Genomic DNA, 24,238 nt, shown 5'->3' on the forward strand with positions numbered 1-24,238 from the left:
TAGTTTGTAAATACTCTCTTCTCAAGTCCTGAACAATGATTTGAGATATATTTGTTAGCTGTCTCCTACAAATCTGCAGCGATGCTACGGACCGTTACGGGCATTGTCCTAGCGTCACGGGCAGGAAATGGGGCCTTAAGCTTTCCACGTGAGGCTGTTTGGAGAAGCACCTGCGATGTGCCCGCTGGCAGCGGTGCGAGATGCTCGCCTGTCTGCACCCGCCGAACTGCCCGGCTCCATGTGACCTGCAGCATGTCAGTAAAGCAGCTGTCCAGGCAGCTGCCACAGCCCAGGAACACACACCTGCTTACAGGCATGAGGGCATGTGTGGGGGTTGTTGAGGACGGCCAAATCCGAAACCAAAGTGAAAACAGCCAAATTGCGGGCGAGAAACTAGGAGAAAAGACGCATGAATAAAAGAAAGGGGTAAAAGACATATTAGCTACGTAAGTCAATATGGAGGACTGGCTAGGGAAATGAATAATATAAATGATGCTAGTGACAAAGCAGCCGTGGAGTAGTGACTCCGTCCGCCGCTGTAACATCTGCTTGTCACCATCAGTTGAAATCCACCACCAGATCATATTTTCCCCCTTCAGTCATGGCAACGTGTTAAGCTAGAGAAAAAATGAAGCGAGCCACCCATTTGGAAAGTCTGCGGACGACAGCTCCTTATCTCGAACCCTGGAAAATCAGAAGCATTCTGTCTTCTACTCACTTAGAATGATGGCTTTGGTCTTGTTTGGTTTGGTTCCTTTGTGGAAACATTTACATTATAAATGCCAGCATTAAGAATTTGTCAGGCTTTTGTCTGCTGCAAAAAAATATATGCCAGGGCTTTCTTTCGCAATAGTTTAGAGCATTGCAAGATAAAATGCTAATAAGTTATTTTTACTTATACTGTATTAAACAAGAGTAAGTATGTTCAACAGGAGATTTCATGCTTTTAATTTTTAAAACTGAATAAAATTGCTTGATATCTAGGCAGCACATTTTTGTACTTGTATTCCTTATCAAAAAAATACTGTAGCCAAAAGCCGTGGATTGTTCTGAAACATACACAACTCTCCAAAGCATCTTAAAATCATCTAAACAGAGCTAAGTGCTTTGGTTCGGCTCTAAAGAGAATCGTTTGTGTTTTGTATGCATTCTGTGTTTCCGTCTAAGAGCTGAGGTGTAAGGTCTTAGCACAGATGACTGGCTGGAGAAAAACACAGGGTGCTGATGTCTCTGAAACATCTTGACCAATTAGCCTAAGAGGAGAGAGCACGAGAATCCCTCAGAAAACTTTTATGCTTTGGTGTGTGCATTATATGGAACCTTCACAAAGAGCTGCTCAGGAAGGGTGAAAAGATGTACTTTTTCATCACCATGGTGACCCCTTGGATGACGACTGCTGTTGTCCAATTAGAGCTCGGTTTGAAAAGTTATGCTTTCTGATTGGGTAATTAGCAACGAATAGCTTTCTTAGAGGCACCAACAGTATGGTATGCATGGAGACATGTAGGTACCGTCAGTGTGAGCTTGTCCTCACCTCACAGAAATACGTCCTAGTATATAGGCTCTGCACAATATTTTAGGATGAAATTCTACACATTTAAAAATATTCCATAAACTTGCACTACATTCTCTGTCAAGAACTCTCCCTATCAGTTGTTTATACAACTTATACAACTATTCGTAATGTAATGTATGCTGTTAAAACAGTGGTACTGGACTAAGTGACCGTACTTTGTGAATCGCTTCTCTGCATCTCTGTCTCACCTGTCTGTTGATGAGATGCACTTTTGTGTACTCCGAGTTGTTTGTGGCTTTTATGAGAAAAGTGTCTGCTAAACTAATAAATGTTCAGTTTCCTGGTCCAAAGAATGAAATTATTTCTCACCAAGATATATTGTCACTAGTCATTTACATTTAGCTGATGCCCTTCTCCAAGCAAAGTTTTAATGTTAACATACCAAGAATTCACCCATTTATGCAGCTGGAAGAGAGGAATTTGAACATGCAGCTGGCCTAACCAATACGGTACTGATTGTCACTATTTGGAATTGGGAGTATAACTTAGATTTATATTTATTCGTTTAGCAGACACTTTCCTCCAAAGCGATATACATTTCGCAGAAAAATACAATAAGTGCATTACATCAACAGAAAGAGAGACTTGGATGCAGACTTGCAATTCTAAGCATGGTTGTTGTTACATTCCACCGTATGAACCAATCGACAATTTCTAATCGCAAAATTGTAACAAACATGAACATCGCACGAGTTGGTGCATAAATGTTTATCTGTTATCCAACACTCAGAGTAAAAAAAGTTAAGCAGCAACAATGACACATTAACATGCACTTAAGAGATCATGGGAGAAGTGAGTCCGGAAGAAGTGAGTTTTAAGACCCTTTTTTAAAACATCTCAAACTGGACAGCACAAAGACCGACTTTGACAGCAAATCAGAATTTCGAAATTTTGCTCAGAACCATATGTTGTAGTTTGGAAAGCAAGTAACAGTACGATTTACGCTGCGAAATTTGAGTATTTTTGCCTGTCAGTGAAAGAGAACATGGTGTCCTTCAGATGGGACGTTGCACTGAATGGTACTTAATTGCCTGTAGCTTTTTCCTACTGATAATGCCCCAGGTATTTGAGGCACACCAAAGGGCACAAAATTGCTTCCTGTTCTTCTTTATATCAAATGTTTTGTCACATTTAGTCATTCTGCGTGCTTTTCGATGTGAGCGCCTGTGGAGGGGAACAGTGCAGGCTGTTTCGTGGAGTCTCCACAGGGAATCTCTAAATGGGAAGTTCCAGGTAACGCGCAGGCGAGGGTGTGAAAAAAAGGGAAGGCGCTCCCTCGGTATACAGTGACCTACTTTCCATTAAACACTTTAAAAATACAAATGCACCACTTAAAAATGTGAGAGTCACTGCCCTGTGTTTTCTGTTCTTTTTTAGCAATTATCCTTGTAGTGCTTCACACAATGGAAACAGCCTGCGGTAGCAGGTTCGCTGTTATTTACGTACTCGTTCTCACCTTATTGTACACACTTGTCATTTTCCCCTCGACAGAAATGACCAGATTCCTGCGATTTTAATGGTGGCGAATACAACAGTTTTCTAACAATATTGCTCCATTTCACCATCAATTATGGAACAATTTCTTTGCCTTTTTTGTCGTTTCATTTTATTAAAATATGACCTGAAAGTGGGAACCAAAATTGGCTATTTGCATTTCTGACATTGGGTGAATTTTAGGCGTGGCTGATTGGTGAAGTTACAGTATATTCTGTTCATTGCAAGAGCATTGCATCTGTAAAGTCTTTACAAATAAATAAATAAATAAATACATGTATATTTTCTTATTAGTTTATTGAAAACATCTTTCTTCAGAAAAATTTCATGAAGACCGCAAGCGAGTCCTTTCGATACGACACTTTCGTTGTTGTAACTTTGTTGTACCAGTTCAGGATGTTTGCATGGCACTGTTCCTGTGTATTGCCTCTGTGTTTGTGTTGCGTTCTGTGTGTTAAGGCTAATTAGTGTTGTAATGTGCTGTTAGACATTCCCTTGCCGGCACACCCTGTACACCATAGCTGACACTAGTCAGCACAACTGCAGTACAAGCAATTCTTCTGGGGTCTCATCATTGCCGAATAGCTGCAGCGCAACGCTCTCACAAGTCAGGACCTCTTGTTGAATCAGTCTGATAAAACCCCAGGTGGTTCCTTCCGTTAAATTTTTAATATGCTTTTCTTTTCTTCTCTTTCGCTGTCACAACCGCAAGTTTTTCTTCTTATTTATTTATTATTTCACTACTGAATTTTTTTGTTTGTCATTATCATTGCCAGACATTCATGAATACTGAGCAACGGTTAATTATGCTTTCCACAGATAATGGATCTGATTAGCTTTTTTGTTTCGTCTCTGCTTCTGCACTTTGACTTGACATCTTTGCGGTTGGCATTATTATTGTTATTACCTCAAAGTGGCCACACAAAAACGGTGAAGTAAGCGGCGTGTGATTAATACCCTAGGCGTCTCTCTGAAGTCAGCGCGAGCTTCTCGGGCTGCGTTGATCGCTGGAGTAATGGCCATAAACAACACCCTGAAAGCTTTACGTCGCCTGACGGAGTGCAAATTTATTCAAAGGTGTGAGCAGATTTGAGTGAAGGGGGACTGTGGTGACTGTGTGGGAGGTGGGAGCATATGATAAGTAAAGAGAGTGATGAGGATCTATCCTTAAATTATCTCTTACCTGTGCTCCCCCACTACCATTTACAGGACACCAACAACTCTCTCACTATTGTCAGTGTGTAAGAAACCCTTATAGGACCATGTAACATCCACCTGACTCTACCATCCAATCCCAATACATATGATGGGACAAAGGCCATGTCCTCTAAAGGACTGGGGTAAGCATAAGGGGATGGGTCCAGACTTGATGCTCCCCACCTCCATCACCCTTGCTTGGGTCACAGTGGCCTCTCAGCCATCAGCACAGTGAGGATGAGAGGCTGCCAGTTCTGTGGACTCATGCGCTGAGCGAGGGAAACAGTGCCCCACTTCAGGGAGGATCTAGGCCAGTTTCTCACTGCTGCTGGGGAAGAAAAGGAAAAAATGCATGGGCAATAGGGAGTAAGAGGGAAGGTGGAGTGGAGGAAGCTTGCTTTCCCCGCAATGCCCTGTAAGTGGCAGAAAAGCTGGGTGAATAGAGAGCACAACATGGAACTGTGAGAAGCTAAGCTTCGCGCTCTGCATTCTACCACCTCTCTTCAACACAGACACCCCTGCACCTAAATTGTTCTTTGAGATCTGGACAGTGCTTGGTGAGCATTCTGCTTCTGATCTGCCTGAAGAGCTGTGTGTGTGTGTGTGTGTGTGTGTGTGTGTGTGAGAGAGAGAGAGAGAGCGAGCAAAATAGATGGGTTCTGATGCTTCTGGAAGCTATTATGTTCTCTCTTTCACCACAAGGCTGTGGGATGCTACTGTGTAATTGCCTTATTTGAGATGCCTTTTTGCAGTCAGTGCTACTTTGAGAAATGTAAGACAATAGCCTATCCGAGTCATAACAGATAAGATGTCTTTTAAAAAGAGAAAGGTAATTACACCGCCTAGCTCAATGCACACCACTGAGTTGTCAGCCCAGTGGCATTGGGGGGTGTAACTGAAATCATCTGACTTCTAATTTCTGAGGTCATCTGCAAATGTGACAGTGGGTTTTTTTTCATGCACCACTCAACATGTATGAGGTCGAGCAATTAAGAGATAAAGAGGACTTGCTGTCCTTCATACCCAGAGCAAACGTAAGACTCATCCTAATTTTGTTTTCAACTGACTGTGGGCCTGAATTCACTTCCTCCTTGCTTTTTGACATGCAAATTCTTTGGAGGGCTTCCTGTTGCTTTGATGCTGTTGTTTTTCCTCATAGACTTGTGCACTACTTTAAAACACGAACTTGATGTGGTGATACTGTGGGGGGAAAAAAGAACTACCAGCTAGTTATCCATGGCCACGCTGTTTGTTTATGCACGCTACATTTATTTATATTCAGACAACATGGGATTGGCATAATGATTCCTGGTACTGGTGTTTATATAGCTACAAGCTGTGCATAAATATCCATATGCACTCCTTTATACATTGAATATGTTATGAGAATACGTCTGAAGGCAAGACATATGGAACCTTTTTGGGCTTTGCAAGTCACATAGAGCATTATTTTTGCTCTTTGTTACACCACAGCTGTAAAACTTTTAAGGAGGGCAGCACTAACTTCCTGCTAGCCAACCACTGTAACGCACCAACCCCTAGTCGCATGAGTTCCATCAGCTCCACTGCTTACGGGGTCAACTGTCAACTTTCTCTGAGGGAAAAAACAGTATTTTAAACCTAGAAACCGGCAATGAGGAGCTGCGTTCCAAGAAATGGAAAGCACATTTGCACAACTCGAACACAGTCATGCAGAGAAGTTGAGGGCACCTCCATTTGAAGTTTACAGCCTTATAATGTCAGATGACACTGAAGTACAAAGTACAGACCTGAAAGAGGGCATAATATGTAAGGGTATAAACACTATACTGTATATGATTATTTCTGTGCTGTGTGTATGTTTGTGTGTGAATCCCACGGAATTACTGATATGTGAAGGGTGCTTTGGAATAAATATTTAAATTAAATCACTAATTAAATCTTAGGAGATTTTTGAGTGATCGTTTTGAACACCGTATGATAATGAAGTATATTTATGAAAGCCTTTCCCTCGTGTTAGGATAAAGAGAGGTCCTTATAAGTTACTGTGCGACAGTGTGCAGAAGACGTGTCTCCATAGTCACTGGTCCTGCGCAACACGAATGTCACACTGGCCCTCAGGCTGAAGCACCTCATCTTTAGAATGGCTTCCATAACACTGCCTTTGGGAAAGAGGAACAGAAAAAGAAAACAGACAAATGGATTGATAGTTTCTTCTGTCATGGTATCATCTGCCATTCTGGTCCATACAGGTAAAATGTGGGTGACTTTCCATTTTTCCTGAACTTGTTGTTTGGTCTTCAGAGCCCAGCTGACCTCCTGGAAAACTCCTGCATGTTGGGATGTCACTGTGGCTGTTCACACACATTTTAGAAGAATGAAACAATAGGTAAAATCGAGCATAATGCTTGACAAAGTAAAAACAGCTGTCCCAACATATTTCTGAACTATTCTGATAACTCCTAAGCAGACAGCATGGATATTACAGTACTTTTTGGCTACTGACTCTCTTAATTTGATTTGACTGGTTTTGTCTTCTGCGGGTTGAGTTTCTGCTGCTTTTTGCTGGGGCAAGCTTGAAGTGACATGCATAGCTTCTTCTGTCAGGCTATTTTCAGAGAGGAGAAATGATGGGATGAGCCATACTAACTTTTAGAAAAGCAAGGAATAGAAAGAGGCAGGTACATGTTTAATAATTAAATAAATAAAAGTAAGAACTTAACCCCTAAGTTCTAAACATCTGTTTATACCAAACAAATTTGGCAAATGAAACCTCATTCTGATTCTGAATTTCATCACTGGTAGGACAATGGCATCATGAAATTCCACCCCCATTGACTTCTGATATCAGTTGTGGAAAAGCAAAAGTATGACAAATTCTGCCAAAACAAACACTGTCCTTCCTGGCCAACAAAAAATGTAATAATACTAACAACAACAACAACAACAATCATCATTATCATGATGAAAACAAACAAACCTGGTAATACGTGGCATGTTGAACACCAAGAAAAGTGAGAGAAGAATCAGTTTGCATTTGACAGACTACAGTAGGTCGATGCACATACAGAAACAGACACACAAACTGTAACTTTGGAGTGTACAGCTAAACAGGAGCATCACAGCACTGGTGAACAAATGCTGTTCACAATTCAGAGTAAGGAATGAGAATCCAGTATTGTTAAGATTACAGAACATCACTCTGTGTGAGAGGACACCAAAAATGATTACATAAAAGCAGTTTGTTAAACTGTTAATTAAATCATCCTCATGTATTAATTTACCTGATGCTTTTCTCTAAAGCAACATACAGTGTTAAGCTATTTACAATTATTTATACAGCTGAGTAATTTTATTGGAGCAATTTAAGGTAAGTACCTTGTTCAGTGTACTTTCGCTGGGGGTGAGACCCAAACCTGTAACCTTTGGGTTCAAAGGTAACAGCTCTAATCACTATGCTATTAGCTGCAGCAGTTAGGTATGAGGAACTATCCAAAAACTCAACCTTCACTACATTTCTTGGTAATGGGCCCAATAATGCATAATACCAGATACCAGCCTATGAAGCTGTAAAGTCCAGAATGCCTGTTCCCGACAGCAGTAGATTCTGTTGTTCCAAATGGATGTGGCACCAGCTAATCTGAGATAATCTGAGAAAGGAACAGATTCCCATAATATTAGCAGGAAACATGGGGTGTGGAGTGCTGCTGTATGTGATATCAGTGTATTCAGCACTGGTTTTTATCATTAAATTCCTAGAGAAGAAATGTCTTGCATATTTATTATTTCTTAGCTATGGACATTATTAAATCCAATTGAATCTCGACATTGTAAATTCAATTGCACCATAATTATTATTATATTGAAAAAGAAGTGAATGACATAAAAAAGAAAGACAAGTCACAACCTCGGTGCTTCATGGAGAAGATAGAAAACAAAGAGATGCAGACACAAGCTATGTTAAGTCAGTTGCCTTTCCTCTCGTTTTTGGTTTAATTAAAATTTCCTGTATTTCCTATCTGTGGTTTCCATTTAATTTAAGCCGTTCTTCATGGTTCTGTCGCACAGATAAAGCAAAATTGGTTATTGTTCTTCGGGCACAGCAGAGCTTCAAAAGGAGACAGACGATTGATGTGGTCAGGGTTAGCACTTCCTTACTATAGGACACTGTGGTGAGGATATGTCACTTAGCTATAACGTATCTGAGGACCATATCAGAATGAGATGTTACTGAATTCTATGCATAGATTTTGAAGTTAAATATTGTAATGTTGGGAGTGCGGTGGCGCAGTGGGTTGGACCACAGTCCTGCTCTCTAGTGGGTCTGGGGTTTGAATCCTGTGTGGGGTGCCTTGCGGTGGACTGGTGTCCTGTCCTGGGTGTGTCCCCTTCCCCCTCTGGCCTTATGCCCTGTGTTGCCGGGTTAGGCTCTGGTTTGCCGCAACCCCACTTGGGACAAGCTGTTTCAGATAGTGTGTGATATTATAATGTAAATAAATCACAGCCAAGATTAGCCTTGACTGAAAGCACATTTTACAACCTTAACTCTGACTAACTTTCAGTGTGGTGGTTCATTTGTGTTTTGGAATCTCTGGCAAACATGATGAGAAGAGGTACCCAACTCATTGTGGAACAACACTATGATCAAAATCCTCTTACTTTTCCCAGCTGTATAAATGGGTGAATCACTGTAAGTGACTTAACATTGCAAGTCGCTTTGGAGAAAAGTTAAGTGAACTAACTGAATAAATGTAAATGTACAAAAACTTATTAGGGCATCAAATGAAAGGTGACCAATAAATGTGTGTAAACATTCATGGGCGTTTTTTAAAAACATGTTTTGGGTGATATACTACAACTTACCCTCTTATACTGTCCTCACTATTGTTCAGGTGAAATATGTTTACGTCATACATAGTTCAGGTTAAGTCCTTTTTTCAGGGCACAGCAGCAGAGTCACAGTTTAGGACAGAAACTATATTGTATGCATAACATTATTATTCATGCTGCTCTATTAATACAGAAACTTCTTATTTTTCTCTTTGAGAAAAATTGTATGTTTAATTGAGTAGGGAGATGAGGAGTTCAACAATTACCTAATGCTCACAGTCACAATGGAGGAAATGATTGAAAGGAATATTTGTGGATGTTTCTCTCCGTCAGTCACTCTTCCCCTCATTTCTCATTCTCTCATCGTCAGACGTGCTGTTGGTATACTTGATTTCCCAGGTGGTGCTTGTTGTGAACCGTGAAATTGGCTGTCAGAAATCTTGGGTTTTTAGTTTGATGATATACAAGAATGATACTTAAGTAAACTTCTCAGTGGAGAAGTAAACATCGATTGATTCCTAATTAGTTATTTTGATTATTTCGTAAATCCAGTTTCTACACTTCCAAATGGTAAATGAAGCTTGCTTACAGTGTCTTTGAACACAAATATCATAATCCGGTTGCATATCTTGTCCATACAAAGCATCTTATAATTCACCTTTTTATATTGATCATTTTACTTGAGCAGTTCAGGTTAAGCACATTACTCAAGGGTACGTGAACAGAGCCCCACCCGCAGCTCGGCAGCCTCCATATTACAAATCCATGTCCTTAACCACATTGCTGTCTATCTTTGTTCTGTATTAAGCATGTAATTTAATATAGTGCTGTGTTGCATTTCCCTGAACCCATGGACTCTGTTGTTAGCTTCAGTTATTTTACAGTCAGAGCATTTGCTCGGATGTCTGTTTACTTGTTTTAAGTGCATGAAAGAACTTGACAGAAACGCCTTAGTACTTGTCTTGGCTCGAGGGTATCAAGTCTGTCATTCACAGGAAAAACTAGGAGTCACTCTAAACTCAAACGAGGTTCGCTATACAAAACCAGGCCTCAAGTTACATTTTCTTTTGTTCAGTGTGTTTTTTCCCCTATAACTTGACCAGTTTCCAAAGAAAAAAAAAACAAGCCCGGATAAAACCGTAATACTGAAATTGTCTGTTTCGGAATGACCAGTGTATACTGTAAGTCTCAGTGTACTAAACTAAATTTAACTAAGACTTGGAACACAAGGAAGAGAAGAGTACTTCACGTGAGGACTTCATCTTGACATTGTGGTTACTCTTTAACCATTGGGCCATAAATTTCTGACCCTTAAGCTGTTTGCCTATGATAAAATGACTTTATGTGAAGCAGAGTAAAAATTCTGTACTTTGGCAGAGAAAAACAATGCCAGTCTACGTACAAAGTGTACATTACCTCAAATGGTTTCTTCTGTTGTACAGAGTTTCTGCCACAAGTTTTGTTTGTCTTACACATCCTTTTTATTGGTGCTTAGCAGATCCCAGTATTGGCTCTGGTGAGTCTCACATATGTTGTTGTACCCATAACACAACAGCAGTATTAACACACCTAGATGGAATCCGCAGCCGTGCCATCTGTGAACCTGCCGACAAATTCAGCCGCAAGAGATGAGATTCCTGTTTCAAAGTGTGACGGAATATTAACATCTCAGTGCAGCACAGCTCAGATGTGGAGATAATATTTATCTGAGCAAAGCAGAGAACCAAACCCAAAGAGATCAGTGATGTTTGAGGAAGCCATATCATATTTTAGTGTCATACGTATGGGTTCAATTAACGGGCAGCACGGTGGCACGGTGAGTAGTGCTGCTGTCTCATAGCGCCTGGGTGGTGTGAGAGGGCATGGGTTTGATCCCTGCACTGTCTGTGTGAAGTTTGCATGTTTCCCCATGTTTGTGTAGGTTTCCTCTGGGTGCTCTGGTCTCCTCCCACAGTCCAAAGATAAGCTTTTCAGGTTCCCCCATAGTGTGTGAGTGACACAAAGAGTGTGTGTTCCACTGATGTAAGGATGAGTGACCCATTGTACGTAGTGTATCTAGCAGTGTAAGTGACCTTGGTGAACAAGGTGTGTGGGCTGATAACGCTACATAGAGTTCACTGGAAGTTGCTTTGGAGAAAAGCGCCCCCTAAATAAATAAATGTAATTGCAGTTCCTGATTATTTATTTATCTATGAATATTTCTTTGACCATGTTAAACGTGTAAAGACCCTGCATGCTAAACAGTTTATAAGCATTGCAAGTTATGCATGATCCTGGGCAGATGAATTTGCTTTACAACATGTACAGTCAGTACCCACACTGATTCTCAGTCTACGGAATGGAATTCAGGTGTATATATGCAGCAGCTTTTCTGTGGTTCGCGATGAGACCATAAACCCCCCGTGAACTAGCGTGTAACAATTTGTGAACTCTCTTATAGCCTTTACTTCTCTTATTTTGTTTTTGGACGTTCCTTGGTGGCCCAAGACCTTCCCATTTTTTTCCAAAATACATACATTTTTCAAATTTAAAGTCATGTTCTACAGAACATCTCTCAGCATGTGAACAAGCAGCTTAGATTTTCTTCAGACGTGAGATGTCATATTTCTCTCCCTTTCTTTTTTGGGGTCTTATGCTAGCCAGATGTCTTTTTTTCCCCCCACATGTGCCAACTCTGTTGTTGCGCCCTGACCCCATGACCCCTTGTCCCCGTTGGAACGTATGGGTCCTGAGGCAGGCTTCCAGTGGTCTGAGGGAGTGTGGGAAAGCAATGTAGGCGGCCCAGGCAGGCATGGGTCCATACGGGGGAGATGAGGACACCTAACTGAACCAAAGAAACGGCACAGTGGATTAATGGGAAGGCACAAAAAAACGAGGAGAGCGCTGCAGTGTTGACAATTAAGAAATTTGTTTAGTTTCATAAATGTGCTGAAAGACACAATTATCGTCTAGACTACATGCTTCGCCAGATAAATAGGATGTCACTGTACTAATGTGTGCAACACACTGTTATTTAGGTCATATTGGTTTCTGTCATTTGCAGAACCCGCTATATACTTTTAAAACAGTTTCTTGGCAAATGAAATAAAATGGGTGACAATCTTGAAACAGCTTTGGAAGAGTTTTTTTGGTTAAGCCCCCAGGGTGGGTTTGTGTCACATATAACTTAAGGCAAAGGGAGAGAACAACATCAATACTAGGCTGCCCCATTTCCTGTACAGCAGGTTAAAGTTTAGATGTGTTTTATTTAGAAACACTCGATTTTTTTGTCTTAATCCCTTTATTCTGTCTTCGTCAGTTTTTGGCATGAAAATTGCTTTCGACAACTGTGCTCTTTGAAAAGCACAGAGTCAAGGTCTGTTGGACCGCACAGGATAACTGACCAGACCTGTGATTAATAAGACATTCTGCATCACATGCCAAAAAAAGACCACAGAGCTCAGGGCTTATCCAGGTAAATCTTCCAGCTATCATCGCACAAGTGGCCGGGTCTGAATTACAGCCTACATCAAGTTAAATGTTTCACCCTCCGCTCCATGTAGCGATAATTTTTGTTTTGATTTGCAGCAACTGAATGATTAGTTGTCACTGAAACTGCAATTACACGTGCAGCATGTGTGTATCAGAACAGCCTTGACAGGAAGACCCAGGTAGCTGAAAAAGGGTTCAATTATCTAAGTTCGGAGTCTCTGCGACAGTTAGGTTGCGCAACACACTACTCTTCTGTTGATGGCAAGGCAGATTTTCCGTATATATTATTTCCCAAGTTGACTTCTGTATTTTTATCATTTTCCATTTTGAATGCCAACCCGAGCTTTTTATAAACTCGGGTTCCGTACCAAGTAGAGAGATGTCCTCAATCTTAAAAAAAGCCTCTGTGGTGGTGTCATCAGTGAGTCATTAAGCAACTAGGATGTGTGTGCCATTAAGGAGATCTGTCCCCTGACTCCAGCCATTTGTACAAAATACAGACATACTTGGTGATTTAGGTAATTGGTCTTCAAAGCTTGTTCTTGCACCATAGATGGCTGTAATTGTTTCACCGACTTGACAAAATGATTTTTGTAAAATGTGAATCCTAATAACCGTGATATGCAGGCAATCACAAACCATTTTATGTAATAGGTGTTTCATAACAGCATTACTTTAAACAAACTCTTTAAATAAATAATACAGTATCTGGTATGAGTTTTGCTTACATAATGTGACAGCTGGTTCGGCTTTCTCTTTATGGTCTCACACCAGTCTGCATCACAGGATGACAGGGCCTCAAGCGTATGTTTCTTTCTTTTCATTTATATCTTTTTGAAAATATTCCACATTAATTTATTCGTCTGAAATTCGGTGTCTATTCTCGGCTGCACACAACAGCCTTGTATACGCCAGAAGGCAGAAGGCATTTAACTCGCATCCCGGCCGACTCTAGCCTTTTTTCACACTGTGGATCTGATTTTGTTTTCAAAGAGACCTAAGCCCCTATTGCTGAAAGCACACGACTGCCACTTCCAGCAAGTAGTTACACACAGACACCTGACAGACTTGAGGCTGCAGGGCGAAGGCGACGACGGAGTTGGCCCTAGCCTATCCCCTTCTACCCTCGATGTAACAAAATCAGTTTAGGCAACAACTAGGTGCTCCCCATCTCCGAAGGTGAACAACAGTCCTGATTCAAATAATAATACTAACATTTCCCTCATAATTAACCTGTTCCCAGGCAGTTCATGTATGTCCCAACAACACTGGCTGTGAAAAGGAGCTTTAACAATTGATGTCTCTGCAAAATTACACTGGGTGGAGAAGAGATATATGCATTTGTCCTTTGGTAGTTTTCTGCACAGAGGATGGCGGTTGTTCCATGACCAAACTGTACTTCTACTGACATCTAGTTATGAATAAAGAATCATATGCGTTGAACAAAAGTATGTTATCTCGATTGCTGCTGCTGTTCTTAAAAACAGGTATTTTAGCAAAGTGTGGAAACTTGGCAAATGGTCTAAAATAATGCTAAACCATAGCAGGCATTCATTTCAACTTAGCACTGTTTCTAGGTTTTCAGAATGAATAAGATGTTTTTTCTTAAATCAGCTTCAGTCTTACATGGTGATAACTTATGCGGTTAGCAACACAAAGCGTCACGTACTGCAGCAGGATGCCACTGTGCCAGACTTGTCATTTCATGAATATTTTCCTAAGGACACAGTTTTCATTTGTGCTCAAACGATGTGGGCGATACACAGTGGCTGGAGCTTTTAAGCATGTTTGCCACAGAACCATTGACTTCTGAAATGCTTGAATCAGCTCAGAGTGCCAACACAAATCATTGTCTTTCTTTTCACCGCTTCTCTGCAAGGAAAGTGTGAATTTCATTCCACGGTGGGTGAAATCTGCCAAGCATCCTCTCCCTGGATGTCCACGGTTCTTCTTTTGAAACTACCTGCTGGGCCTGCTTAGAGATTCAGCACCACAAACATTTTACAAAAAAATAAATACATAAAAAATATTGTCGACAAGCAGTACAGCTATTTCAGTGTGCCTAACACACAATATTTTCTCTATATTTTTGCCTTCTCAAGACAGGACTAAATCAAATGACAAAGCAATATGCCTACGGAATTTAATGCTGGAAGGATTCCTATAGAATTAAAACAATAAAGGAATGAAAACTGCTCAGGAAGCACAAGTACTGTAAATTGAATGATACCGGCATTATGTTTGCTGTCTGTGAAATGGCAGGATCCAAATGCTACTAAATATGCCAAAATATAATTTTCAATTTCCTAAATATTTTATGCAAGTAGGACAAGGTGTGAATTAATAGAATGAATATCTGCATTTTTCTGTATCCATGCATATAATGGTAATGTTTTTCCCCAAGATCTGCATTAGTATATACTAAATTCAACAAGCTATTTTATTACTTAGAATAATGCACCTAAACATGGTAGTGGGATTATCATCTAAAACAAAGTGATATGAAAATGTGTTCAGTTTCACATATTGAGCAGGGTAACATTTGCATCATCGCCACATGAAGACTATCCTACATAACCCAGGGAATATATGGCTTTTTGTAACTCTGATCGATACCATGTATGATTTGTGCAAATTAATGACTATGCTGTTAAAATAAACAATAAAGATTTAATCAATAAGATGAAATGTGCCAAAATGTCTAAAAATGAGACTAAAATAATAACAGAGGTAGATGATATAGTGAATGTCACATGGATGTAGGTTATCTCAATTTAGAGAAGTCCTGGCGGGAAATAAGTTTAATTTCCTTGCTTGAAGTGCTTTTCGGGCTCTTTAAAAATGTGTTGCCAGAAAAAAAGTGCAGTAGCAATTGATGATAATCTGAGTGTATACGATAGTCAATAAGATAATCAATTACTTGCTTATTTGTGTATCTTAGGATATTTAAAAAAAAAAAAAAAAAATGGTGGGAGGGTATCGGTATCAGGATTTGTCTATTCTGTGTTTTATGCACCTACTTAAACGATGAATCTCAGCGCAGAACTGCCAGAAGTGGTAGGGAACAAACAAGGTTTGCTTGAGACTCACGTCTGCAGCAATCATGTCTCCCTCTGTAATGCATAAATTGTACTTTTGCTGAGATGTACGTCGCTTTGGACAAAAGCGTCTGCTAAATGGATAAATGTAAATAATAATAATCATAACTAGTGAGACGAAACCGTAAGGGCGGTGGGTGAATGGACGGACGGGCGGACGGACACCCCACAATCTTGAAGCTCCTTGGATAGTGTACAATACTGAGTAAAGCGTATTTATGTGGCGATACAACGTGACACTGTATCGAGCATCATATATACTGTAGACGACTAGTCCAGCGCGTAGTGTGGAATTACCCCGGTGCACTTTTATAATTCACGGGACAAAAGAAATGCAACATGACGATTCAAAATAACCCGTACGCGCGTTCTTACTTCTTTTCGCCCTCATATTTTTCATTACAGAGAAGTCGTTCAACAAAAAATTAGCTGGGATTCTTGAAAGAGCGAGGGCACTTCAGGTTTCCACAGTAATAATCGGGTATGTGTGTTTAAATGCGGAGCGCCGCGCCGCGCTCGGGCGGAGGGTGTGTTTAAAGCGCAGCGCACAAGCCCCCCAGGGGTGTGTGTGTGTGTGTGTGTGTCGGTGGAGCTTCCACACGCAGGGCCAGGCTCGGCACGCACAGAGATTCCCAGTGAGAGCGACCGTGTGGACGGCAGGAAACAGTCAGGGCTCTGCTCTGCTCTGCTCTTCTCTTCTCCGCCCCGACAGGGAGAGATCATGGCCGCGAAGCTGGGCGCCGGAGCGCGCCGACACGAGCGGAACCACCATGCTGCACCGCTTTAGTCAGCAGTAAGTGTCTCTTCTCCTCCGCCCGGCCGGCCGGCCGGCGCTCCGAAGCGGTTCGTTGTGTTTGTCCCGCATGATCCCCAGGCTGCGGTGTGTGTGCGGCGAGATCCCGCAGCGAGCGACCGTGTCTGGGATCGTGAGCGACATGACCGAGTGGACTCTCAGTATCGAATCTGGTCGCTGTGTAACAATAATCGACTCGCACGGTCCGACCTGCCCCGCCGAGCTGCTCCCCTCGGCTGTCGTCCACATTATGGAAACAAAGTCATACAAATGAAGCCAGAGCGGTTCGTGCGAAAAAGCGTCTGCTAAGGCTTGGGGGGGGGGAGGAGAAACAAATGTAACGTGGATCACTTTGCGCTTCAGCCTACTTGTGCCGCTTTAAACAATGCGAGGCAGGAAATAAGATGGAACTGGCTCTTTACTTGGCCGGTTTGAACATTTCCGACGTCGAGACCTCGATAAATAATAGAGAATGACGCGCTTTCCGAAATGCGGTCTTGTTCGCTGGATTAAAGCTTTCAGCGCTGTAATTTTATTCATCCTTTATTATATCTAATTTATATTAGGACTATCGTCGAGTCCACTTCTTAGTTGGACTCGCTCGTTTAAATCTTGCGGCTCCGCAGAAACCTTTGCCTCATTTGATTTGGTAGAAAAGTGCAGACTACTTTTTTTTTTTTCCTTTTTTTACGTCGAGCTCTGTTATACTAGAGACGATCCGGACACACACGCTATATATATACGCACCGCACCGGCGTGCTCACCCACACGGTGGGGAAAGAAAGATAATCTCCGGCAGTAATCAGGTGCAAACGGCCGTGTCAGCGCTATGATGCACGCCGGGCTCGGCGCTCACTTACCCGGGTGTAGGATTTATTAACACCGGAATATTGGTTCGGGGTACCGGGGCCGCCGGGCGACACACTCAGCCATGTCGGCGCTACAGTGCAGCCTGTGCTGCGGCCAGTGCGCGCAGCTGTGCTCGGACGGCAGCAGCAGGTAAGACGGGAACGCGCCTCAGGCGGGACTCCCAGCAGCCCCGCTCTCGCCACACTGTAGCGAGTTAAAATACGAGCCATTTGACGATTGTCCCGCCTTCCCCTCATGTTTCCGACTTCGCCTTTGTGCCGCTGTGCGTCTCTTAACGTTTATTCGTCATTTTTTTGTGCGTTAAACATTTTCTACCTGCCAACTCGTGCAACCGTAATGTGGCTATAATGACTAGTCTAGTGCTGTTCTTCGCTCTGCTTCTCTAACCTGAGGAAAGTAATTTTTGCGAGAATCGTTGGTAAATCTAGTAAATGTCTAGTCCTGACAGTATTCTGTGTTTCTCGTATGACATTCTTAATCTTTGTGTCTTGTAGCTGGCTTGTCTTGAAAATAAGTTTATTTGGCGAATAGCGTTTGGAGTCTTCCGGTGTTTGTGGATTATAACATGATTTTGCTCAAATCAGTGCTTTCAGCTGAATATGTGCCGAAGACGTAGGCAGGGGTGTTCATATTTGCGTACAGTACATTCATTGTTTGTATTGGAGAAGATTGCTAAGAAAATGTCAGGTGTTTTAGTTTGAGACACGGTTGCATTTAGGCGCACACCTCCTCAGCCCCCTTCTTCTCTGTTGCGGTAATCTCGACTCTACATTCACTTCTTAATCTGTTTCCTCGGGGGATTGAACATGGCAGCCCTTCAAAGTGAATATGTGTTGCTTGAGAGCACAAATGTCATTCAGAAAACTATGAAAGAGGGTAAGGATGGCTGCCCCCTGTCGCTATTTTACTGCCGTGTACTTGATTCCAGGTTTGTACCACACTTGACCGTTGTGCCTGCGTGAACATCCCGAAGACACGGTGCCCACCCCTGCCAAATTACTCTGCTTCTTTACACACTGGGGGGCTCTGGCTCTGACTGAGTGCTGCTTCTGGAACCTGAATGTCTGTCCTGGACTCCGGTACAGTTTCCAGTTGGTGTACCTGAGCTGATTGCCCCTTCATGGCTTGGGTGTGATTTTTTTTTTTTTTTTTTTTTTTTTTTTTTGTTAATTTCAAAACTTAAACCTAACTTTAAGATTCATAACCTGCTTGTCAGGTGAGAGCTGTGCTGTTTTGAAGCATAGTATCTTCTTCTTTAGCTAGTGAGATGGCCAGATGAATAATGTTAGATGTTTGTCCTTCTACCTGACATTCTTTTTCCAGTGTATTTTTAAAAAATATTAAGCACATTTTTTACCAGTTATGGTCTTACTAAAGAACTTGAATGGTTCACTGTAATAGGCGGCTCATTTGCTGAAAAATATGGAGTGGAAAGGGAAATGTTTTTAATTTTGTCTAAGTCAAGAATGGTATTCAGTCTGTTCCTTGAAAGCAGTTTCATGTAGTGGTTTTCAATTCGTTTGATAAAACTGGCATAAAAACTAACACAACAGATGCTGCCAGTTCATAAAAATGCTGAATATTGGTGAAAAAATTGCAGTGGAATCATCATTTTCAAGAAGTACTTTCTAGCACACTGCATAAATGCTGCAAATGGAATAAAATGTCTGTCTAACCTTTTCTCCCACCATTGTGATCCGTGGCCTCATTAAGTAAAAAGGTCTGTAAGCTGGAGGTCAGAGGTCAGTATCTTGCTTTAGGCCCCTCATTAATAGATCTTGCTTCAGGAGGAATATTAAGATGCTAAGGTCTTGTAACAAAATGAAATTGTGTATTTTGAGACTAAGTGGGGGGGAAGAGTATCTGCAGTAATGTTTTCACTTTTTGTAAACGTTATTCCAAATGCTTTTTGATTTGTCGATGTACCTCAAAAGCTAGTACATATCCTTCTTAGACCAGCAAAAAAAGTTTTTGAAAATATTTCTAGGATATAGGAAAGTTTGATTTTAAAACCATAGAATGTCCTCTGTAAGATGCACTTGGACTCAGCATTGTAATTTTTTTTTTCTTTTTTTTCTTTCCTTTTTTTTTTGGAAGGCACATATTAAAAATGTGTCCACTGGAGTGGACAGGTGAAAGTTTTACTAACGATGCAGAGGTGAGGCCATCATTTCTTGAGGCAATGCATTCTTCTGCTCTCCTTCCCGCCCCCTGTTTTAATTGAGACATTGCCTGTACTAACACATCTTTTGTGACTCAACCCTCACTTGCGCAGAAGGGTGGTACCTTGCTAGCAACCAGCTTTCTGGAGTATTTCCCTTAACATCTCTCTGTAAGCACACTGATCCCAAAGAAATCACACACACACACACACACACACACACACACACACACAGAAACGGCTTGTGGCGAACCGGAGCCAAACCCAGCAACACAAGGTGCAGAGCTGGAGGGGGAGGGAACACACCCAGAATGGGACATCAGACCATCGCAAGGCACCCCAAGCAGGGCTTGAACCCTAGACCTGCCAGAGAGCAGGACCTGACCAAACTCTCTGCACCACCACGCCCCAAAGAAATAGTAATTCCCCAACAGCTCGTTCTTTTGTCCGCTGGGCCTGTTATTTTATAATCATGCCCCACAGGGTCATTTTCCAGTGTGTTTGTCATACTTGTGCCCTGGAAAACTTCACCTGGCACAATATCGTGTAATGCTAACAGCTTCAGTAAGGGTGAAAATTGCAACTGCTATCTTTTACCCCCAAAAAGGCCAAAAGGGCACGTTCGCACACCATAAAGACTCTGGCAGTGAAAATAATATATTATGTTTTATGAAGCTATTTAACCAATGATTTTCCGCTTACTGTAGGTACCTCATGTTAAGAGATCCGTCAGTCTGGTTTTTTTTTTTTTTTTTTAAATTTTGTGGGAACTTTTCCAGTGTCCAAACTCGTTTTCCTAAAATCAAGTTAATATTTAAACTGCTGAAAGCAATTATAAGTAATCCCAATAAAATCTTAGCATAATTTTGTCCTGTTATACCTGTCAAATATTCAGCAGTAATATTCAAATATATATTTAAAGAAAATATGAATAACAAAGTACATTTATATATTCTGTGGTGCGTTGCTTTATGCAACTAGGTTGAAAACCTGGGGGAAAACAGCTTGTACCTGGTACTTGTCAAGTATTTTGACTGTTCCTTCCAGGCAGATTGTCTGACAGGGTATCACTGTGCAAAAATTCTAAATTGGATACTATTTTCACATTCCTATCAGATAATAATTTTGTTTTCATCTATTGTGGCATGATATGCCAGTGGTATTTATTTAACATTTTTCCACACTGTTAACCGTTGAGTACAACTGCCTTCCACTTTCTAAAAAGGCTCTGGAATGTGGTGTGTATCTATTAAAATATGGATCCTATAGAAGTTTAAAATATTTTCAGCATTTTAATGCCTTCTGCAGTATCCTGAAGGAAAGTCTTCATTCTTGTAGCATCAGCCTCTTGTTATGTCTGGTGGAGTTCCCAAGATGCTGTGCAGATTTTATTCAGGCTTAATGTTTCCCATTGGGCCGCTAAATTCGCTGGCGCTGAGACTCAATGGTCCCTCTCAAGGATGACATCATTTATATTCCAGAACAATTTGGCTCCATAGCTACTTATGTCTGGCAGTCCCGTTGTAAATGTTACCAGGGTAGTCTGGCTCCAGCTGCTTCCTCATTCTTCATGTTAAAAAGGCAGGAATCAGTAATACCATTATTGTGTTTCTGTTGCTGCTCAGAGCATCTTTTTTCCCCTTTATATCCAGTTTCTGCACTTTCTTTTTATTAAAGTAGGTCTTGTAATCTTCCACAGTAGAGTAGACTTTTCCTTCTCACTCTTTCTTGCCAGGTTGCAACAGTTCATACCAACAGCGGAGCCGTGGCTGTGCTGATGTTTTGTCCAGTTTCAAGGTTAATTCATTGACTCCAAGGGAGTAGATGTAACTTCTCATTCTGAAGGGTGGTAAAGCCAGGTGCCACTTCACTCTATCTCAATGCCTGATGTTTCTTGCCTCTCCCTTGGGTGTGAAAGTGCTTGCTGTGGGGGTTGGCAGTAACTGGTGCATATCTTCCTCATTTACAAAGCACCCATAAGTGAAATGGTCTACATTTAAAAACTGTGTCCTCTGAGTTCTTGGATGCAGGTGTTCCAGTTGCCATTGCAGAGATCAGAGAAGGTTCTGTGAAGCGAGATGCAGTTTTTCTCCTGGTGTGCAGAAATAGATGAGGGCTCTGGAACACAGAACCCCACAAATTAAGCCAACTTTACTCTTGGGTAGGGGGGATTGCTGAGAGCCATTGAGTTCCTTGGAGACTTATTATGTTGAATACACACTGGCATGGTTTAGCCAATCAAGTCCTTTTGAAAGCCCTGGAAAAACAGCATGCAGGAGGCGCCATGCCAGACGTGGCGATGCCGACAGTCGGCAGCTCTGCTCATCTTCTAGCAAAACCATGGCTTGCTGGAGGCACAAACACTGGCACATGGTCTGCTGAAGTCACCAGTTATCCCTTATACAGGATGCATGTTTCTCCCAGTCTGAGCTTCTTGCATTATAGCTGAATACATGAAGAAATGTACATTTTAGTATTTAGCTTCTTTTTCTTATGCATGTCTTAGTGTCCAGGTGCTTGTAGTGATTTGCCTATTTATACAGCTGTTTATGTTTCACTAGAGGAGTTCAGGGTAAGTACCTTGATCAGGAGATGAGATTCAAATCTGGATTCCTCGAGTGGAAGGCAGCAGCAGCTGTAGCCACTAGTGCACCTCCTGCACACTAATATGGAAGAAACTTTTTACCTTTAGAGCACTGTTTTGACTGGCTTGTATGCTCCTGTGCTTTTCTGTGTTTGCCATGAGACTGGGGGGAGGGGACTGAGAGCCGTACTGTCTGCATAATTTCAGCGTTTAGGGTTTTTAACAGTCCCAGTGTTTGCAGCAGTTCTGGCAAGTTTGCTGCGGAAAGGACATGCCGCGGGCCATAGATCGAGTGATTGACATAATGAAGTGTTCATTGATTTCTCAAACGCATTAAAAGCATGGGCTGTGTCACTGAGAGGACAGGGTGCTATCTTCAGCAGGAAAGTTCATAGTGGACTAACAATGATGGAGTAAAACATGATCTATAGATGGTTTAATATGAAATTGCATTTGGGGGCTGATTCTCAAAGGTTGGAGGAGAATGTAAGAATTTGGTGAACGTTTCATGTGCATTTGACAGGGTGCGATACGGATGCCTGGATTTTTAAAAAAAAAAAAAAAAAAAAGTGAAACTGTTGCCTGAGGTCAAAACGGGTGGCTGGTGATAGTGTTCTGACACCAGCAGTGTGGTGGCTCAGAAATTTGTGTAAGTGCTTTCATTCCCAGGCTGCCCGTCTGCCCTCCCTCTCCTGTGGAGAGCAGCGGTGGTCAGGTCCTCGCTAGCCTCGGATCTCAAATGGGCGTAATCTTAGACGCCCTGCGCAGCACCACAGGATGCAACTTGAGAAATGGACTGGCTTCCTTTAAGCCTTTTAAAACCTTTAATTCCCTTTGATTTCTGTCTGAGATATTTACACGAGTTGCCTAAGTTGATTAAGTACCTAACTTATGTGAAATCATTTTCCTAATAGATGCACTGGAGTATCATTTATGAAAAATCAAAAAGCATTGTCTGGTGTTCTGAGAGCGCTTCAAGATGTAAGTGGTCAGACTTTTCTTCAGTACAATTCACTCTGTTCCAAACATTCAAGAGTCTCTAGGTATGTAAGGTATCGTTTGGATGATATACTTCACTGTTGTTCTTCTTTTTGAGGGGAGCATTGTCTTAAGATGTTGAAATTCTGTATACAAGCGATTTAATTGTGACTGAGCAGTGTTTTTGACAAACTCAAATGCATTTATTAATGAATTAAAATGTTTATGCACATTTTGTCACTGACCCAAGAAATTAGACTTTGGATGTGAAATTTGTGTTGTGCAATGAATATACCCTTGTCCTTTGGACTGCATCATAATTCCTGCAATCTGTTTGCATTACTCTTTACAGGAGAAATGCTACGTTTGTCTTCCTCTGAGAAAATGGTCAAGGGGGAATTTGATCATTTCTGCTCTTGCTACTAGTCAGAATTATTTTTTTTTAATTAGAGATCATGACACAGCTCAAATCAGGTATAATCAGTTTACTACATAAGCACCATGGGACAGGGGTTTAGTTCACTCAAAACAGTAATTCTAATTATTTCCATCAAACTGTTTAATTTTTTCACAGGAATAAGGAATGTTAGCAAATGCACTTCCAGCCAGTATGTTCGGCCAGCCCCAGTTAAGTATGTGACGGTAAAGCACGACACCCATGAGGTGAGGAAAGGGTGAGATGTTGAAGGGTTATCTGGGTGTCTTGTGGGAGAGGGGTAGGGTCACCAGCTCAGCTGGCCTGGGGGTTGCCTTTGGAAATGTTATGCTCATGCTGAAGTCTTTTTTTTTTTTTTCTTTTCTCCCCACCCCAAAAAAAGTTAGAACTGAACATAATGTGTATGAAGTGGAAAAAAAACTTCTTCCTTGTACATGGCAAAGTAAAATAACATACCCTGTGTATCGTCATTGTTTACTCACTTATTATAATTGCCATTTTTTGTAAATAGTTTAAAATTGACTTTTTTTTTTGGATGTGTGGGTTTACTCCCGTAACACTGGTCTCATGATTGTAAAAAAAAGAAGCACAGGATTTACAACCAACAAAGGCCATTTTGAAAACACAACAAGCTTGGGCAAAATCCTACATCTTCATTCTCTCCAGTGTGTCAGTGTGTTCATCAGAATGGCTTCCTCAAAGTGTTGTTCTCTTGTTTCTGCACCTGCCAAAGAGTGGCTGCAGACATCACACTGCTGGAAATCTGACCAT

General features: G+C 41.5%; 1 protein-coding gene across 9 annotated transcripts in view; it reads left to right on the forward strand.

Annotated features, from left to right (window-relative positions):
* Nucleotides 1-24,238, forward strand: part of dab2ipb (DAB2 interacting protein b) — a 238,349-nt gene that overhangs the window by 161,916 nt on the left and 52,195 nt on the right. The window contains exon 1 of one of the 9 annotated variants that reach the window (XM_029252919.1): nucleotides 16,301-16,438. The exons of the other annotated variants lie outside the window; for them this stretch is intronic. Coding sequence (XP_029108752.1) covers nucleotides 16,416-16,438 — 23 coding nt within the window. The 5' untranslated portion in view covers nucleotides 16,301-16,415. Of the gene's footprint in view, nucleotides 1-16,300; nucleotides 16,439-24,238 lie in introns of those variants that run through there. 9 annotated transcript variants of the gene reach the window in all.

The sequence above is a fragment of the Scleropages formosus genome, chromosome 6 (genome assembly GCF_900964775.1).
Source record: "Scleropages formosus chromosome 6, fSclFor1.1, whole genome shotgun sequence".
NCBI lineage: Eukaryota > Metazoa > Chordata > Actinopteri > Osteoglossiformes > Osteoglossidae > Scleropages > Scleropages formosus.